The sequence below is a fragment of the Camponotus vicinus genome, unplaced genomic scaffold (genome assembly GCF_025532165.1).
Source record: "Camponotus vicinus isolate PSW18456_S1 unplaced genomic scaffold, iyCamVici1.0 SCAF_1, whole genome shotgun sequence".
Taxonomy (NCBI): Eukaryota; Metazoa; Arthropoda; class Insecta; order Hymenoptera; family Formicidae; genus Camponotus; species Camponotus vicinus.
In genome coordinates, this window is record NW_028141945.1 from 7,314,372 (window position 1) to 7,334,964 (window position 20,593).

The following is a 20,593-nucleotide window of genomic DNA, read 5'->3' on the forward strand; positions in this document are numbered from 1 at the left end:
TAATTAATTAAAATAGGGTCGAAACGTTCGCAAACTTTTCATTGTAATTTGTTCCATACTTATTTGTTTGTATAATAAATAACTGTGTTATAAGATCGACACTTGACTCGTATTGCCATTAAAACTGATTTGTTTAATTAATTAATTAATAACCTGCCATTAGTATAAGAGAAATAAATCGTTGCATCGTACGTAACGATAATTTGCGCCGGATTATCTAAAAATGTCGGAGTTGCTGGGGAAACCATTCGCCAATTTATTATCCCACCCATCTCGCAGCACCCCTCGATATCCGATCCAGAGATGTCATTTCACGGCGCATTGGATTATTATTCCGCAATGGCGAGCGTGAAACTGATCTTAAGCCGCCGGTGCCTGGAATATTCCAAGATCCAATCTCGCGGAGGCACGTAAATCCTCGCGAGGAAACCCGAAGGAGGAGAGCCGTTGTATCTCCGGGCGAAATTAGAATAATTACGCGTATAATCTAGCTTTAAGCGCTCGTCTCATTTTCGATTTTAAGATAAAGTAAAAAAGATCTATACGGTTTTTCATTCTTTTGAGCGTATGCATTCTCTAGAAGATAGATTGATCGATCCTGTTTTCTTCCCAAAAGTTTCGCTTTTTTATGAACATTTATAATATGATATAAAAGATTACAACATTATTAAATTATTTATGAAAGAATTTATCATTTATTTTTTAACCAATTTTTCCTACATCAAAAAAAGGTTTCCATTATATGAATTTTATTCATAATGGATAATTGCATTATGTTTGATATATCGCGCTCATGTAATATTCAGCGAGGCAATATTCTTATAATGTAATATTCTCTCTGCACATATTAATGATATGTGTGTACAAAATACAATAATTGTTAAATCATATGCTACGATTAATTTAATAATAATTCATCAAATGGATCATGTATTTCCAGTGCGTTGAGAGTGCGCGAGAAAATATCATTTGGGAGGATCTACCTAATTATCTAATTATTCTTCTTCGCCGACGCGAGTGCGATCTTGAATACATATCGAAATACCATGTTATCGGTATGTACACTGTATTCGCTTCTTTCTCGCGTCCCGGGGAATTTGCGCGTCCACGACCGTCTCTATTGTCCACGTCGCGTTTAATCAAAAGGGTTCCCCCCCCCCCCGAATTCCCGTTCAGATCGATGGATCGGAACAACTACGAGCTACGAGCTACGAACGGAGAAGAGTGCGGCGTTATTCGCCACACGTTACAGGACACGACGCAGGTAGGTAATTAAGCGAGATACGCCGCGGGACGCGTGAAATAATTCAACTCACGATTTCCCGTTTCACGTGAAGGGGATTTCGGTTCCGCGCATGTTCGCGCGATCGACCCATCGCTGTCCCACGATCGGCGAATCGCGCGCCGGTTGCATTCCAACAGCGCGCGGCGCGTGCGACGAAACGCAAGCACTCCTGGGAACGCGCGCCGCGGGGAATGCGTCTCGCAGTCTCGTCAGTCGCGCTCGACAACGGTCGAATCGCGAGCATAATTAACGATCAACGTGGATAATTCGCATATGATATCCTTTCGTTGCGAACAATCCCGTCCATTTCGCTCGCTTGAGATTAAAATCGATCACGAGAGAAGAATCTGCTCTTAGTATGTCTGAGGAATATTAATGTCGCGTATTATCTTTATCGACAAATTTTGGTGCAATGTGATTAATTATTCGCGCGCGTGCGTTGCAACTTTTTCGTCGAATTACGTTATAAATACTTTATGAAAATTTTGTACATTATATATGTTGCACGATATGAAAATGAATAAATATCGTGAGAGATGTATTTTATAAAATAGAGATTGATTAATAATTCGAATTGAATATATACGCGCGCTTGAATATGTTTTATTATATTTAATTGGACGTAAAAATCCATCTCTCACACTGAGAAAAATCGTTTGATTGTACCAACAAGACGTATATGATTGAAGGCGTTTTGGTTAAATCAAACAAGAATTTCTAGTTATCATGATAAGACATGATTTTTTATAACTAGAACGTTTAATAGATTTTACTATAAGGATCTGGTTAATATTTTCTGATTGAATCTATAAAATATCTTGTTACATTAACTTCTTTGCTTGCCGCTAGGCAGCGAGCCACTCTTAACTTAACTCGTATTCAATATTTGCCATGAAATGTATATAAAGAACTAGTATTAACATTAAATCCAAGGTATATTTTTTTTCTCTTACGAGCAGTAGTGCCAGAAAGAGGGCGCTAGCTCTCTGATTATGTGTGTTTGAGCTGCATCCTCTTCTTGCATCACTGTTTTATCAGTTTAATTTCTAACAAACTGAATTTAAAATAATTTCTTCAATAATCTGGATTGAATTTATCCAATAATCTTGTTGAAATTCAGAATATTAAACAGACTTTTGAAATTAGATGGAAAAAATTTTAGACGACTTGGTGCTGGTGAGTTTAGTATTATTAACCAGAAAATTTGATAAATTTAACAAGAAGAAATTAATCAGAATCATCTGGTAATTCCTACAAGAATTCTGGTTCGTTCATTTTCCAACAGACATACTGATTGAATCTACCAGAATTCTAATTAATGCAACCAGATTTTTTTCTCAGTGCACATTTCTCTAAAAGCTGTCAATCAAATTAGAACGCGACATTTTAAGGTCAAGTGAGAGAAATTGCGACAAGAGAGTCAAGCGAATGTTTCATTCGAGTACCGTAAGTACTTATTAGTCGATAATTTGCAACTCTGCTGGCGATATGGTTAATTATTACAATTAAGCTGGTCTGGGATCCCAATTCCCTGCCAGGATTCGCCCGTGTAGCTATACTGTTGAGACTGTTGCATTATTATTCATGCTCGAATTTGAGCATAAAATCGCGTTTTGTGAATAAAATATATGCATTTCATCTCAAAGAGAATGAAAATAAGTACGCTAAAATAATGCATTTGTCCGATGACAAGCGAGAAAAACGACAAGTGAAATATTAATGTTAGCAACTTATCGTCGCATATATATCATAAAATCAGTTTATTAAACAATTGCGTAAACAAAAACTTTGTTGAATTTGAATTTGCGTGAATGTCGTTTTTCCTGTATCTCATTAAAAGTTTCCCATGTTTCACTGAAAAACTTCAAGTTCCAAGTTAAATTTTATTTAAGTCTAAAAGACTTTCTGACTTTTCCTGATTAATTAGATAATTCCTCGACGATTCATTAACCGGTATACGTTCGAAAATCTACAGAAGACGAGAGAGAGAGAAAGAGAGAGAGAGAGAGAGAGTGTAGCTAGTCACTTTTCGTATGTAACGTAATTACCAATCGCTAATGGAATGAAGTCGCGAAAAACCTGCAGTAATTACTTCATTACCTCTTTATTACATATAATATCTCACGAAAAAAAAATTGTGCGAAAAGCCGACTCGTCTCCATTCGCGAGAATTCTAGTATTCAGATGTTATTACAGATACGTTGGAATTCTTCAACGTACACGTGGAGTTAATTTAATTAAAACGTGTAATTGAAATTCTTCATATCAACCGTAATACCAACATTGTTGTTGATGCCATTGTCGAGTAATAAAATCATTAAAGGCACAGTGATCACTTTACGTTACGCACATTTATATGTAATGTTAATTATATAATGTACGCGTATCATTACAGCAAGTTTGAGCAGCATCATTTTCGCGGAGGAATATTAAATACGTTTCCTCTTCAAATTTATCTACAAAATGTATGCGGTTACATTTCTGATTCCGCGCCATTAAATTGGAATAAGACCATTCCTCGCGCTGTCTCGGTTGTATCTGTACAAGGATTTCTGCAATTACGCACTTACCACCGTCTCGCCGGTACATCGGTGGAAGTAACATTGAATTTACTATGGACTGGCAGTGATTGCACTTCTCTGAATGCGATCAATGGGCGTAAACGCACGTGCTAAGCAGCCTACTATTGTTGCATCGGCATTGTTCAGGTTCAGGTTATTGTTACATTATACCTGCATTATTGAACCTTATTACGAGCAGACGTTTAAGGCCGGGAATTCAGCGCGACTTACCTCGCAGCGCAAACGCGAATGAATGCGAGGAATGCGCATCCATTGACAGTCTGAGATTCGAGAGAGAAAGAGAGAGAGAGAGTCTTGCTACAAGACTCAACACTGAAGGATTGACAGGTCGCGAAATATGTCGTAAACCTGTTTTCAAGACCATAAAAAATCTTACATGTTTGATCTCGACTTGTACACGGTAAAAAATTGTGCGTCCATATGTTAAAATTTTCTTGTGTTATCACGTTTTGATTAGTACTTTAATGTAAAATTAACATACAACCTATATGTTATTATTTTTATAATGTTTTCATGTGTTACATTTATGTCAGCTTTATAACTTAACACTTTGTATATATCTCTTAGAAATGGAATATTATTTTGAGTATTTTTAACATAATCATTTTAGACAATCAACATGTCTCAAAGTCAGTTTGACATTCTAAGAAAAGTTAAAGTGAATCTTGAAATAATCTTGAACTTTGACATCCAAAAATAATCAAATTTACTAAAATCAAATGTTTCTATTACAAATAATTTAAGTTAAAATAATTACTATTATATGTTAATGTCCTCAACATTTCTTACGACTTATTGTAACTATTTTTTCATGTAACTTTAAATTAATTTGTATGTTATTTTTACATTATACTTAAAGTCACAATAACAAAAATAAATGTAAAGTATCGTGTCAATTATTTAACATTTTAAGTTTGTCAATAAGTAACATGCAACGAATGAGTTATTTTAACTTAAAATTTAGAGTGGATTTTCTGGGACACGTGAAAAATGTTATAATTGACATTTTATTTTTTACTGTGTATGTGCTATCAAGTTCATTAAGACAAACAAAATCGCTTTGTAACTTCATATCAATAATATGATGCTGAAAGTTATATCGTTCCTAGGCTAAAGTATCTTTTTTCCTTCCTTCACTTTTTTTCAACGCTGAAGGTGCTCTCCCACCCATTTCTAATTAGAAGATAATAATCTTCATTAAAAGTTTCGACAATCAAGATTGCGTGAGAAAGTAAACTAACCTCGGTGAACAAAATCTGAAAAGAAAAAGAAAAAAAAGAGTACAGACGGCGATGCCCGTCGAACCGCAATCTCGTCGCTCGATCGGGGGATCTTCCTTATTTAATCGCAAAATCGTCGACATCGACATCACGCTTTTTAACGAGGCGCCGAGATGTTTAAGACCAAAATTATAAGGCCGGTAGGTGCGGGCTACCGATCGATTTTTCCCCACATCCCGCCTTTTTTCTCCTCTTCTCCGTCCACACTTTAAAACACTTGGTCTCTGATGCGATGCCGTTCGTCGCTCGCGCTTATATTCCAGACAACGTACAAGGTGTCTGCACTTTACGACGAGGACTTTATTAGCATTTTACGGCATGTATCACGCCACGCGAGCATCGATGTTGGCGCCATACCTTTTTGTAATATTGAGAATACGAGAGAGAGAAAGAGATATATGCAGCAAAGGCGTCGTATTTCTCGAAAAATAAAGAGTCCCTCATAAGAGCGAATGTTTCGTCGTATCGTGCATAATCCCACAGTAATCTAGAGATGCGCAATTTTTCAAATACAAAACTGTCAAAGGATATCATATACCTCGATCGAAATAATTAACAGTAATTTATTATGCGAAATGTACTTCCCAGAATGGAATATATTATATGGTATTAATGGAATATATTATATATTATATAGTGTTCGAATGAAATTATTACTTCACTAACCGCGTACGAGCGTAAAGCTTCTCTTTCGATTAATACACGGATATTGCGTCTATTCTTCCGGCGGATTCTTCAATTATTTTCAGCGCGCATTTTTTTTATATTGCATGCTTTTTTATATTGCATGCCTGCGATTCGAAGGATTATTCTTCGCGTTATATTTCAATTCCTTCTGTCCTCGCGATCTTCTCTTCGATAAAAATTTTTTTACCGAACGGGATCGATGCGCGCCCAACGCACAACGCGATCAAAGAAGCGGTCGTTCGAAAAGTCCCACGCGAATTCTCATTTGCACGGCGATTCGTTCCGTCTGTTAATTTAATTCACGTTAAAAGCACCGGCACCGGTACCGGTAATACTCGCGATAACAATTAAAAGCCGATAACTATGGTTATAATGGCTGTTGCGGTGCTTGCGAAGGTGCACCGGGCATCCGGCAAAACGACGATCGAGAATGGCTCGTCTTTACGTTACATGCGCCCTGAAACAACGAGCAATACAGCTTTAATCTCCCATAAATTGCGAAAACGGAAACGAGGCGAGAATAATTGTCGAACGATGGCGCATTTTTCACCTCTCTCGTTTCACTTTTGCCATCAAATTTTCTTTCAAAGACGTATTCCTTAAATCTCAAGTATTCCTTACGTGCGTCTTACAAGCTAATTCTAATCTAATTAATATATCGAGCATCAAAACTAATGTATATATGTATAATAAAATTATATATATCTCATCAATTTTGAATTTTTTTGTATACAATGTTTGCATAATGTTTGATGTCTCTCGTGACACTTATTTAAATTCTATGAAAACCACATCAAGTGTCATCAACATCCTGCAGTTTAATAAATTTGGGTATTTAAATTTTTTTCATTAAAAAGATATTAAATTTTAACAAGTGATATTAAATAAAAATTTGGGTATTTAGATTTTTTTCATGAAAAAGATATTAAATTTTAAGTGATTAAAAGAAGCGAAGGAAAATAAGTTTCGATTACTCTCGCGAGCTACCGAGCGTTTTCTCGACGAAAAGATTGCAACTATATGAATCAAAGCCGTAAAACGAGACTTTAAATTCAAAACAGCTTCGTGTCGGGGAAGGAGAAAGGCAGAGGGAGAATCGTCGAGTGGAGCAGATTCTCTCATGAAGCAGGACAGCGAATTTCACGGTCTTTCATTTATGCTAACGCGCGTCCGTAAACACGCTTCGAAATAAACTACCTCGTTCCCTCGCGCGCTAATGTAGAGATAAATAGTCGGTACTTACAAACAGTACCACGTTATAAATGTGAAGAACGTATTTCAAGAAATTCACGGAGCAGCAACCGTCATCTCTGGTCCTAAGTCTGGTGGAACTACCGGGTAATCTCTCAGCGCTCTTGGCCATTTTCGATCAATTATTGGTTGCGTGTGTCACCGTTTTCGTTGTCACCTCGTCGTCGTTGCTGTAAAATAGCAATAACGAAAAATTTAGACAAAAATTACATTAAAACACTACTCGAGATAAAATGTATTAGACGAAAAATCGCAAGAGAAGTCGCACAGATGAAAATAAATCTGCATCTTTCGTGATAAATAAAATTTTAAATATATGCATAATATAAGCAACAAGGCTTAATAAAAGTACAATACGTGCAAGATAAACGTGTAATTAAGAAGGCGTAGAATGTTATTTGGTAATGTAAGAAAATGCGAGAAAAAGTTTACTTTCGATGCAACATGAAAATAAAGAGGAAAGAAATGTTTTACGACGAAGGAAGCGTATTTAAGCAAGTAATCAACAAGTTTTCGACTATCTACCGTCCAAGAAAGTAATCAATGAGCTTCAGATTCAACGTCGGAGTCTTCGTTGCTTGTTTATACTCGCTTGGACATTAGATCAAGTTAAAGATTTTCTTCCTTCCGGCCCGACTAAACTTTGTTAAAACATCGGGTCAATCCTGTACTTGGCATCAGATCAACAACGGAAGGGAGTGATTACGCACGAATTCTTCTTATATGAAATATATTGGCATTTAGAGAAATCGTCTTTTTAATTTTCGAAAAAATTTACGTATTGATTTTCGCATTTTCACAAATTTATCAGCGATAAAGACATGACATTTACTATTTAATCAAAATGTAAATTTGCGTGTCGACACCAGTATAAATTTAAAAATTAATATTAATATAATTTAAATTAAATATAATTTAATATAATTTAATTTAAAAATTAAAACATTTCTCGTTTCGACAATTCCGTTTGCGCGGAAAACGCTTTCTCGCGACTCTCTCTCTCTCTCACTTTCGGTAAATGTTCTTTTGCGAAGAAGCAAGTTAATTTTAATATATCGTTAGAAATTCAGCAGGAGAAACGACATTCGATGTTCCGCTTCCCCGCGTTGCAAGTGCCGGCAAAGGTGTGAGGAAATTGATGTAATTTGATAATCGCGCAACCAATGGCCCTGTCAGACACATGTGTGCATATCGCGGGCAAAGGATGATCGGCGACGTTGATCGAGCACCGGGAGAGTAACTTGGTGCTACGGTTCGAAGTGAAAGCAGCGCGTTGGCGCGAGTCCAGGGCGAGGCAAGGGCGTCCATAGATTTTGATCCAAGGGGAGGAGGGGGCCGTACCATGGTCTCATAGGGGACCGTAAACTGTCTATCTATTTTTCGCTATATATGAGCCGCTTGTGTGAGCGATGATGCAATTTCAGCGAAATCTTCGAGACTTGAAATTGCGACGTTTTCGAAATAAACGACTCGCGTAAGCTTCTCGGATTTGTTTAGACTCGTTGATGACAAGAAGAAATTATACAATACGTTTTTCTTTCTTTCACGGGAATATCCGGCTCAAATTATATGACAAATTTTGGGAAATTTTTAAATTAAAAAGAGGAACTATGGCCTCCCTATTCACTATGGCCAACCTTGCGGGCTGGCACATAATGTCGTTTTACGTTGCCAAGAAAAATGCGAACATCTCCCTTCGCTCTAATGCATCGCACCCTCCATCTCTCGCTTTTCCTCTTTCCGTTCTTTCCGCGATTCTCTCGTTTGTACGCGAGTCGCATTCTATGTAAGAATGCATAGGAACGCCAAGTATTTTCCTGCACGAAGGAGCTGACACGACAGATTGCACCAAACGGCCCGTTTCTTTCGTACATAACGATTCTTTTCGCGATGAAAAAGATGGCGAGATAAAATCAGATAGGCATGAAACGACATGATCAAATATTTGAACAATACAGCCTGCTGTCTCTCTAAAGTAAGCTTGGCAATTTGTAGTATATAATTCATCATAATCGTTGCTACTTGTTCATGTACAGCCACCTTATCTTATTTCATGTCGTCGCATTTTATAACATCTTCTTATAAGTTCTCTCTCGGGATCCAACCTTAAGATATTGCAAAAAACCGTTGAATAATTCATACTTTGATTACAACATCGCACTATTCTGTAAATTTCGATCCGGTACAAAATTGCAATTCGGCGGAGGAAAATTACATTTGTTGCGGTCAACGTCCGTTCGTACGCGACTCGTATATCGAATGAGAATACGCGATAACCACTCGATCTTCTTGATCGATATACACGTTGCAAACAAGGCGTTTTCTAAACAGAATATAAAGAAAAAATAAAAATCTTGCATCATAGAATGCACACACAATTGTAATCTTTATATTTTTAAACATTTCTATAAAAATATATAGATGATATATTTTCTTTTAAAGGCAGTCGAATCTAAATTTCATAGACTAAATAATTGGAAAAAAATTACGGCAAAGTACGAAAAGTGCAAAATGTTTTTACCTTCTTTAAATTAAGCAAAAAAATTTGATATTGTGCGTAATCTAACTGGGAAGAATCGAAGAATATTATCGCATACGATCGCATCATTTGACATTTGTGTAACGAGGAGTCGAGCGAAATATTTATGATCGAACGACTTTGTTCTTTTCTGCGGCTTACGAGTCGTTTCTCTCTGTCAGTGGATGAGCGCGACGAGAGTGCGAAGGATAAATGACGTATAATGAAGAGCAGAAGGGAGGATCGCGACGAGGATCGGGAGATGGTGGACGGCGAGAGCGAAAGACAGAGGTGATTACAGCGACTGGCGAAGAAACCCGAGGAGGAAAGATGAAAGGAGAGAAACCGCGAAATTAAATGGGTGTGACCCATCCCGCGTGTGGGCGAGATCGTTCCGTGCGCGCGAGTGTACAGAAAACTTCCCTAAGATGTATGCGTGAATAAATTTTTTTCTCCCCGTCGAGTGCAAGGTCAAAGATTTTTTTTTTTTAATGCAAGGCGGACGGTTCGATGCACCATACGGTTATTAACCTTTTGAAATTTATCGGTTATCCTCTCGCTACCAAGCTAACGTATCCCTGATTAAATTGGCATTCGATAGTATCGCGGTAATTTATAGTGGATAATTTATACTATCTTCATTTTTTTTTGCAGAGATTAAACGTATCCCTTTATGAAATATCGAGTAAGGCAAAAACGCGTGCACAGTTTAACTTTGACGCATAAATTAATTTTTAAAAACAACGACACGCCGATGTATGTAAATATGCATGTTATCAATGTCGATTTATTGACAAACATATATATAAATTAAACTCACACAGGCAAGCAACATGAATACTGATTGATGCTGCTAATTTAATCGCTTAAATTATTAAACAACTAAATTCCACACGCAAACGAAGCTGCATCTCGTATTTCTGTTTGCTATAGTGGCGATTCCGATTTCGCCGATATCCGTTTATTATCTCACTTTGTGCATTATTATACCGCTTTTTCTCAAACGATATACACGTGATAATTGATCAAGTACCGCGGCTAAAGCAGGATCGACCTGCGCAATTTTGACAAATTTGTAGATTACTCACTTCCGGTTCGGAGAAGCCTAACTCAAGTTAAGTCGCGTCATGAAAAATTCATTGGTCCGATAAAAGAGATCCCGGGGTTTGCAAAGTTCTGCGGAAATATCGTTCATTATCCCGATGCTCTCCGGAGCGCGGACGCGAATCACAGGATAGCGGCGTAAACAACTTGTGGCTTTCCACATCGGAAAGCATGTATATTCCCCGTTTTTTGCGAAAAAAATGTCGCGACACTGAAAAATACACTTCCTTTGTCACGGTTTAACTTTACGTTTATAAACGCTCGTTAATGAACTAATTTTTTGTTTGTAAAAGCGCAAAAGATGGCTGTGTATTTATTCGCCTCCAAATTCGAGTAAACCGATTAATCGATAAAATGCGATCACATATTGAATATACTGCCCGTAAAGTATAATGTATGTATACGATACCTACATATGGGCAGAGAGAAAATAAAACGGGAGAATAAAATTTGTATTTTGACAAAATGGAAATTTGATGGAAATTGCACGAGAGGGAAAATCAACATATCTGCAATATCTAAATTTAAAATCTCATGAATGTATTTGAATGTAATAATGTCGAGGATAATGGAAATATTTTCAATTCTCTGATTATGTGTGCATCTCCAAAAATGCGATTCGATAAATCATGCATATTCTCATGAAATGCTAATATTTTACGAAACTGAAGTATTACTAATATTTTCCAATTGAAAGTGTAAAACGATGATGTGTATATTTCATGTATATTTCATGAAGACACATTGGTGCATTAAGTAATGAATGTAATAGTATTTGGCGAGTATTAGCAACTCATACATACTGTCAGGGAAGTCAATATTGATTCTGTTAGAAATTAATGAGTAAATATCGTTTAGTTACATTAAATACCAACAATGATGCATCGCGTAGCAATTCTATGATATTAACTGTTTACAATCGTCCATATATAATTTTTATATGTACCTAAACTGCATATACACAGTAAAAAATTGTCCGTACATATGTTAAAATTTTCTTGTGTTACCACGTTTTGATTAGTACTTTAATATAAAATTAACATACAACCTATATGTTATTATTTTTATAACGTTTTCATGTGTTACATTTATGTCAACTTCATAACTTAACACTTTGTAAATGTCTCTTAGAAATGGAATATTATTTTGAGTATTTTTAACATAATCATTTTAAACAATCAACATGTGTCAAAGTCAGTTTAACATTCTCAGAAAAGTTAAAGTGAATCTTCAAATAATTTTGAACATCTAAAAATAATAATAAATTTAATAATCCTGAACTTTGACATACAAAATAATCAAATTTACTAAAATCAAATGTTTCTATTACAAATAATTAAAGTCAAAATAATTACTATTATATGTTAATGTCCTACAACAATTCTTACGAGTTATTGTAACTATTTTCTCATGTAATTTTTAATTAATTTGTATGTTATTTTTACATTACGCTTAAAGTCACGATAACAAAAATAAATGTAAAGTATTGTGTCAATTATTTAACATTTTTAGTTTGTCAATAAGTAACATACGACGAATGAGTTATTTTAACTTAAAATTTAGAGTGGACTTTCTGGGACATGTGAAAAATGTTAAAATTAACATTTTATTTTTTACTGTGTATATGTATAAAATAATATCGACAATGTATTTTTCAACATCTTTCTTCACCTAAAGGAAGAGAAACTCGAAACCTTTTTATCGTCGTTTTTCCTCGAGAATTTTACAACTCTATAGTTGTAATCGCGCAGAAAAAGAAAAGAGTTTTACGAAGGGATAAAATTTCAACATTTGTAGATGGACGCGTTTCGCGTCTCGAAAGAATCGAGACGGAATTCTTTGGGCGTTTCAGTAAAATCTCCGGAGCGAATGGTCTCGATCTTTGTCGATGATCCAAGAAATGAATGGCGAACATGAACTGTGAATAAAAAGCTGCACAGCTGCGCGGTATTCGCTTCGTACTCGCGAAAAGTTAAGTCACGACCGCGGTGGCATAGTTAAATTTTTTATGGACGCGCCCGCGCGGTTTACGGCTCGGAAATTTACGGATCTCTGGATCAGAGATGTAATTCGAAGGGGTACGAATCGCGCGAAGAATTGTCAGCGACTGAAATCGATCCTGAAAATTCTGTGAATCTGTAAATTGCAACGATCCAATTAGACAACTTTTTTTCGAGAATGTTTTTACCTTATAAATAATTATCTACATGGTTTTTTTTTGTTTCTCGCGAATCAAAAACATGGTCTAATTAATATCGTTACGGACGTGCACTTTCTCGTGTTGCGCAATTAAAAAAAATTCCGCCTCTGAAATATAATTAAAATTCGCGTTCGAATTTTTTAAAATTCGGCTCATCGTCAATTTTTCTTCATTGCGTCGTGAATAAATGTAGTTTCCCCCCGAGCGGAAGATTTATCAAATATTAATAAGTCAATCGCAGCGGATTAATTCGAGCGGGCGAACGTATCCGTGCACACGAGAGGGCGAAGCTAGATCCGGATATTGTATATCCAGAGCCCGAATACACGTATGCGCAGCGCGCTCACGATGCGCGTCGGCGACGCGCAAGAAGCCACGTAATGCGTCTACTTTTCGTATGGAATCGGTAAAAACAAGCAACGGTAATAACCCTCGTGAGGGGAAAAGCCGTTGTCAGCATCGAGGGACACGCGCCGCTTGCGCAATGACGTTTCTTACGACCGACGTCCCACGTGTTGGGAAGTCGCGCGTAAACGCCTACTTGAAAATACGACCCACGTCGTACCGGATGACGCATCGATATGCGCCTTCGATGCTTTTATAGACCCCGGTGGGCCAGAAGAAGCCACTAGAGCCGGGAAAGGGAGGGAGGAGAAGGAGCTCTCGATGGAGCGCTTCATCTTCCAGATACGGGCGGCTATATCGATCGACGATTCATCCGACCGTCGTGTATCGATTCGAGAGTTACACATAACTCCGTTTCCGACTTCTCTTCTTTACCACATGATTATTAAAATATCATCGCTTTCTCTCTCTCTCTCTCTCTCGCTCTCGCTCTTTTCAAGTTTCCAGATGATTCGTATTTGTATAGATCTTTACGAGATAGACGTTAGATATTGAAGTAGGGATTTTTCATGTTAAATGTCAAAATGAATGAATGGAAAATTCTTTTTTGCATCATTGAAATGTCTAATTTAATATCTCATCTATTTAGCTGTTATTATCCATCCTTCCCTTTCTTTTTGGTCTCCGACTTATTGTTAGTATATACCTATAAATTCATGAAAACGCGATCTCTGAGTCATTTCATAAAGTCTTCTGTGCAAATAAATAACATGATTTTATAAATTGTTATTGATATGTTTCAAATTTTCAAAATGAAAATTTTATTATAAATGACATAAAATTTTATTATATATAAAAATAATCTCATGTCCCCCCCAATCTACAAAGGTATTAAATTTTTGAAACGGAAAAAAAAATAATATTATTACGTTTTAATAAAATTATGCTAGTATATGAAAAATAAAAACAAGTTGTGCTCTCTCTCTCTCTTAAATTAAAAATTTTTTTCTATTCTAATAATATTAGTCTTTAACTTGGTCGTTATAAAAACATCTCGAACGTGCGAACGTGAACTACGTGCCAACTACGAAATACATGTGCCGATGTTATCGAAAATCACGGCTCATAACATATCAGCGACGACATCAACGTTGTCGTTCGAGCGCTTCCCATCAATTTGCCACGGTACCATGTTCCCAGCATAGACATATCCTCATTTATCCCAATGTCCTATACGTCGACGACCAATTTGCTAATCGAGCCAATCATCCAATCGCATTAACCTTGCAGGCCATTCAGAGACTCCGGTCTCGTTTTTATTGGATAGTTCCTGCGACACACGCACAGATTTTAAAAATTTACACTCTTGGCGAATAATCTCATCATTTGCCAGATACAATCCAGTTTCTCTCGATTTAATTACATCGCAGAAATATGGGATAAAAAAGCTCGTCATACTCGTGACACGTGCACTAATTATCACTCAAATAATATTAAATTATGGAGATGTTTCGTGTAATTCTCTCCTTTATTCACCTTGAAATTATGGTACACGTACTTGAAGTACGCGCCGTCGACGTACTTGCTCGACGATTATTTAGATAGTAATGTCAGTTTGCGCATTCCATCCGAATGCGATTCAACGCGCTTGATATAAAGCTATAGTAACGCAGTTGCATCTAGTAGTCACGCTTAATCTACAAGAGAAATGACAAAGACTCGATGAGAGATGAACGAGTCGCGATAAATGAAAAAAGATAAATGCACACAAATCAATGCAAACGTATCACAAATGTATGCACACGTATCTACGTACACAGAAAAAAATAAGTGTCAAATCAAAACTTATATACTTAAACTAACGCGTTCATTGTTTCGTATATACGCAACAATTTATAATCTTCTTGGAAGAATTTAATATTAATTTCAAATTTCAACAATATTATAGTCTTATTTTAATAATGTAATTGTCACCTTATTTTAATAATGTAATTGTCACCTTGAGAATATATAATTATTTAATTCTACTTTAAGAAAATTATAACCTTTGATTTAAAAATGTTATTTTCTATCTAACATTGTTTCTTTTCCATTCAAGAAAATTAAATCTTAAATCATAAGAATATATTTTTCTCGATTGAACTATGTAAAATGGCTTCATTCAAGTAAGCAATTATATTTTTCTTTAATTAACGCAATATAATCTCATTTCAAGATTTCCATGTTAAAACTAAATATATTTTCAAAACAAGAATGTTTTTTTTCTGTGTATACATGTTTATTTAACGTAAAATTATACAACTGTAAAATGCAAAATTCATCGCGCGTTTTTATATAGAAAATATCCATCGGAAATAACTAAACTAGAAGAGAATCGGCTCGTCTCGCCAAGAGAATTCAGGGATTTTCGGGAATTTGATTGAGAAAATCAATTATATAAAAATGGCCGAAAATGTGACGAGTAATTTTTCGATGACATTTGAATTCATCGATGTGAGCTCATATCGATGGCAATTTTTTCGACGAGAACTTTATCGAGAGTACTATGAAAATGCATCAGCAGCGGACATTTCTATTTTCAACGTGAATTTTCGCGCGCGCGCGCGCGCGCGTGCAGTGCCCTATAATCGCGTGAACGGTAACGGCTCCATTGCACGCTCGATTTGAAACGAAATCGTAATCTCGATGTTCCCTTTTACTCGCGCGTATGTAGCACTCTTATTCCGTGGAAATGGTTCAACGTACGTTCCCGGGGCAGCGTTATAAAATTTAAGCGGGAAAAGTGGAATAGAGCACGACCGAAGTAGACTATTGGATTTTATGCCGGCGGCCTCTCAATCAACGTAAGAAAAATACTTTGCCGTATATAAGGGGAAATAATACGAGAGCAAAGAACGTATATAAAGTTATAATACGTTTCGCGGACTTTAATTGGTTCGCAAAGATTTCATCTGTATTTACTGACGCTACAAACCAGCCGTTGATACACGACCCGCAATTTGCGCTTCCCGTCATAATTGTTCATAACTTTATTACCGTACTAAATACACACACCTCGCGAATTATGTTATATACAGTCAGAATAGGAGAAAACTTTTTTTTAGATATAAAAATAGAAAAAGAAATAACTTTTCTAAATATAAATTACTTATTTTGTTAGTGATAAAAAAATTTGAACAGAAACGCATTTGGCAAAATATTTTATTAATTACATGTATTAATTCTGGAAATGAATTGAATTTAAATGAATTTAAATAATAATGGATACAAAAAAATATATAATATATAGATATCTCTACAACGCGCGCATGTTTATATATATAAAAAAAAGAGAAAGAGAGAGAGCACAGTTACCTCTTGGGAACAAAGACGCGATGGCATACAGCGATAGGCATAATCGACGATATATGAGGAAAGAAAGATCGTGGGCCGGTTACATGGTTGCAAGGTAAACGCATCCGTGATGTCTCTGTCGTACACGGTACATACTCCCACGGCCAGTACTCGACTTCCGGAACAATTTATCACCCAGATATAGTCGAGATTCGAACAGTCTCCTTAACTTTGAGATTAATAACAGAGATACCCCGACGACGGATACTTTGGCGTGCAATAATAAATAAACTAAACGCGTCGCGATTGATTCTGCTTTCCTGCTTTGCCGAAAATATTGGGGAACCGTCTCACGTTGTCGTCTGAGATTTTCGCAAATTAGCATCGCCGCGTATCGTAAAAAAAAAAAAATCAGAAACGACACTCATCTGTCGCGCTCTCTTTATCGCGATCCAGGATGTTTAAATCGTTCGAACGTGCCCCTTCTGCGCGCTGGAATGTGCCGCTTCTCCCCTACTATAATCGGAAATCATCATCGTAACTCGCAGGCTCATTGGCGACGTAATAGAGAGCCGAGAGTACATCTACGAATTGGCGTTGGGTGAGTGCCGTATGTTGCGCCAGTAGCCGCACAAGCAGCCTTGAACACGCGAAATTCTGCAGCGAGAGAAGCAACGACTGCTGTTACCCGCCCACGCCATCCGCCATCCGCCATCCCGTTCGCGTTGGAATTGCATCGCGGAAAATTGGATAATGCCATGATCGCCGCCGCTGCCATCGCCGTCGTCGTGTGAATACAAACGGTGAACGGGTCGCGTTGCCGACCGCTGTCCATTTTCCGTACGATACGGCACCGGGTTTCCCAAATTTTCCGCCGTTTTACAGCGGTCCGAAAATGCCGCGTTTCGTTTTCGTCGGTCGCGTTTCGATTTACGAGCGAAACGCTGGGCGTTCTCGAAATTCCTAGCTTTATCGCGCGATTAACAGCGGTCGGAAAATGAAGCGAGCGGAATTTTCATGAACAATGATCCCGCCGCAGCGGCATTTCGATCGGCAATTATCGATACGCGAGCAGAAGGCTGGAAAATTTTTTTCTAAAAAAGGAAGAAGCATTTAGACACTCTTCTTCTTCTTTTTTCATTCGACGAATCACGGCGAATTGACGCAGCATTTGCAATCTAATCAACATTATCGCGGTGACTTAAGCGAGAGTAATAAACAGAACGTTTATATAAAAGGGAGATGAAAAAAGTGCATATTCCCGTCGCACGCGTGTGCTGCGTTGGATCGTTGTTCGTCGGGTTATTACCCCGAATGTGGTTCGTGATACGGAAATAACACGGGAACGTTTAAGCGATCGTAAAAGGGCCCACGAGCCCTCGGAATATCCCGCGACTCTAGATTTCACTAGTCCGGATACGAGAATTATTTTGCGCGCGGCTATTGCCGGCGCGACAATAAAAATTTCGTCACAGGATATAAATCCACCTACACCACCGGGACAAGCTCTGTATTATATATGCCCGCGTATATCGAGCGAGCCTATGAATTCCGTCGTTGCTCGCGTAATTGCCGCGCGATTAATTTCGCAAATGACGAAACGGCAGGTCGCTACCGCCAGGCGAATATTTACGACCGGTGACAAATGAAACATTGAAAGATTGCTTTGATCCACCATTTCCGCTCGTTATAGAGGCACTTTAATTACCTTGATGTAATGCACGTCTTAATTAATCAAACCATGGTTAACGATGTTTTTTCATAAGTCGCGCCGGGTAAAATTAATGAGAAAAGTTCTCTTTCTCGTAGAGCTCGTGAAAAATACAACCCGCCATCGTTGAAACAATATTTTACATTTACGATTACAATTTTTCCGCTTTAATGATCGTAAAGTGTACGTACATACGCGAAATTGCCGCAAATTGACGCGCGATATATTTCTTTCATTTTCAGGAAAAAATATAAGCGAGTACAGCTGGAGAGAAAAGGTGCTCGTAAGATAATATACGTATTATAATTATACCGTGTACCCCTGGTAAGTGTTTAAATGTTCAATTTCCATTAATTAATAATAAATATTCTAATAATAAATAATTAATATTCTTATATGTTGCACACACACATTTTCCATTTCTCTCTTAAAGAGCAATATAAACAGGTATAACGATAAAATTCGTATTACCAAGTGATATTGGAATTTCCGCACCGAGGGGCAAGTGGCGCATTCCTCTCTATCTCTCCTCCCGAAAAGTATCTAATTTTCCGGAGTTAAAAATTTTTGATACAGGTCGCTCGTGGAAATTCCTCGCCTCGCTGCTGCGGATGAACCACCTAACCAACCGCATGTTACGTTCCGTCGCAATATGAGCTGGAAACTGCCAAGAAAAGCGTAACGCTGCCGTCGTTGTCGTCGTCGGGAAAAAAAATCGTACGTAAATAAAGAACATTTCGCCTTGTTCTTCTGAATTACGGCGCGCGTAATTACGACCCCGCCGCGCGCGGTGAGAAGAGATTAATGAGGTCGGTAGAATGAGGACCGCCAACGCTACTACAACCGATATTGCGTGCGCGCGTTTTATTCAGGGTCTCACAACGCCGGGATTTAAGTTATCTTCGTATTTCCGGAAACGTCCAATTTTTTGTACCCGTATATACAACTATTGTGCTTCGCGCAACAATTCCGATTTTTTTCACCGACCTTTTAATTAAGCGACCTATGCGCCATTTCTGAGGCTGTGACAAACTTTTCGCGCTCGGTGATCTCAATATAGGCGATTACTTTGATGTCAAGCTCGATGATATTCTTATTGTTGCGCGTTATTAATCCCAAACAAAACCACAAAATGGGAGGACATTGTGAGAAATGAGAAATGTATTGTAAAATATTACAACTATTATAAACAGGCAGAGAAACTAAACACAAATAAATTAGAAAGAGAGATTATTCCTTTAAATAAAATAATTTTTTTAAAGAATATCTTCTCGCTACAGAATAATTTAGCAATTACATTTATTTGTAAACAAAAAGAAAACGATTATCAAGATAATTTGCCATTACATTATAACATTGAATAAGGAAATTACATATATATTTTTTATGTATTCGAAAAACAGCATTCTCCTATTTTATTAAATCCATTAACGTCCAACTTTGTATTAAAACTTTACGCGAATACCGAGTGTTTCGCGCCCGACCCGGCGCAAAAAACTCGACGATAAACTAGGCACGTACCAAGGGAGAAACAGGCGGACGCCCAACACGGTTTGATCAAATTTTCGTCTATTTTGTCGTCGCATCTCGAGGCGCGTCGGAAAATTAACGAATTGTGTCGCGCGTTGATGTCGTTGTCATCGACGGGATGGCGGGAAAAAAAAAGAAGCGACGATTACTCGCGATTTCGCAGTCCTCGCCACGCGCGCGGACAGTTTTACGATGAATTAATACATTTACGGATCCGAGGACTGCCGTAAATTAACGCGGGCGAGTCCGTGCCACGCGGCGGCGATAAATTGGCGAGCCGTCGACGAAACAGCTGCTACGCAAATTTTTTTCCGTCGTCGCGCAATCAGCACGCGAATCGTACGCGTGCGGCCGAAATCGTTCTTTTTTTCCCCTCGCTCTCTTTTTCTACTCTTCGCCGTCAGCGGAAAAACGCGAAGAATGCGAATTATCGCGGGAAATCGCGCGAAACGTGTGTCTGGCGGAACGAGACGGATGCGGATTATATTTGGGAAAATTCGCGTTTCGTCTATTAAGGCGATCCCTCAATCTATCTATTTTATCGACAAAACACTGTAATTTTTGGGCATGTACCATTTTTTATTGCCTACATAGAATTAAAAATCCTTCTCTACGGTTGAAGTATAGATGTAAACGGACACGGGGAAACCAATTATATACTGAGAAAGAGAAAAAAGTATAAAATTATATATTTATTTATCGACTTCTTAGATCAACATGGCGTCTAAAGCTATCACCTCATAATGACATTAGCCTTGTATAAATGT

General features: G+C 37.5%; 1 protein-coding gene across 2 annotated transcripts in view; it reads right to left on the bottom strand.

Moving 5' to 3' along the window:
- The window catches only part of LOC145970939 (CD151 antigen), a 128,444-nt gene that overhangs the window by 48,209 nt on the left and 59,642 nt on the right, over nucleotides 1–20,593 (bottom strand). For both annotated transcript variants that reach the window (XM_083098029.1, XM_083098019.1), the window contains one exon: nucleotides 7,078–7,255. In XM_083098029.1, the coding sequence (XP_082954155.1) occupies nucleotides 7,078–7,197 (120 nt within the window). In that variant the 5' untranslated portion in view covers nucleotides 7,198–7,255. The remainder of the gene's footprint in view (nucleotides 1–7,077; nucleotides 7,256–20,593) is intronic.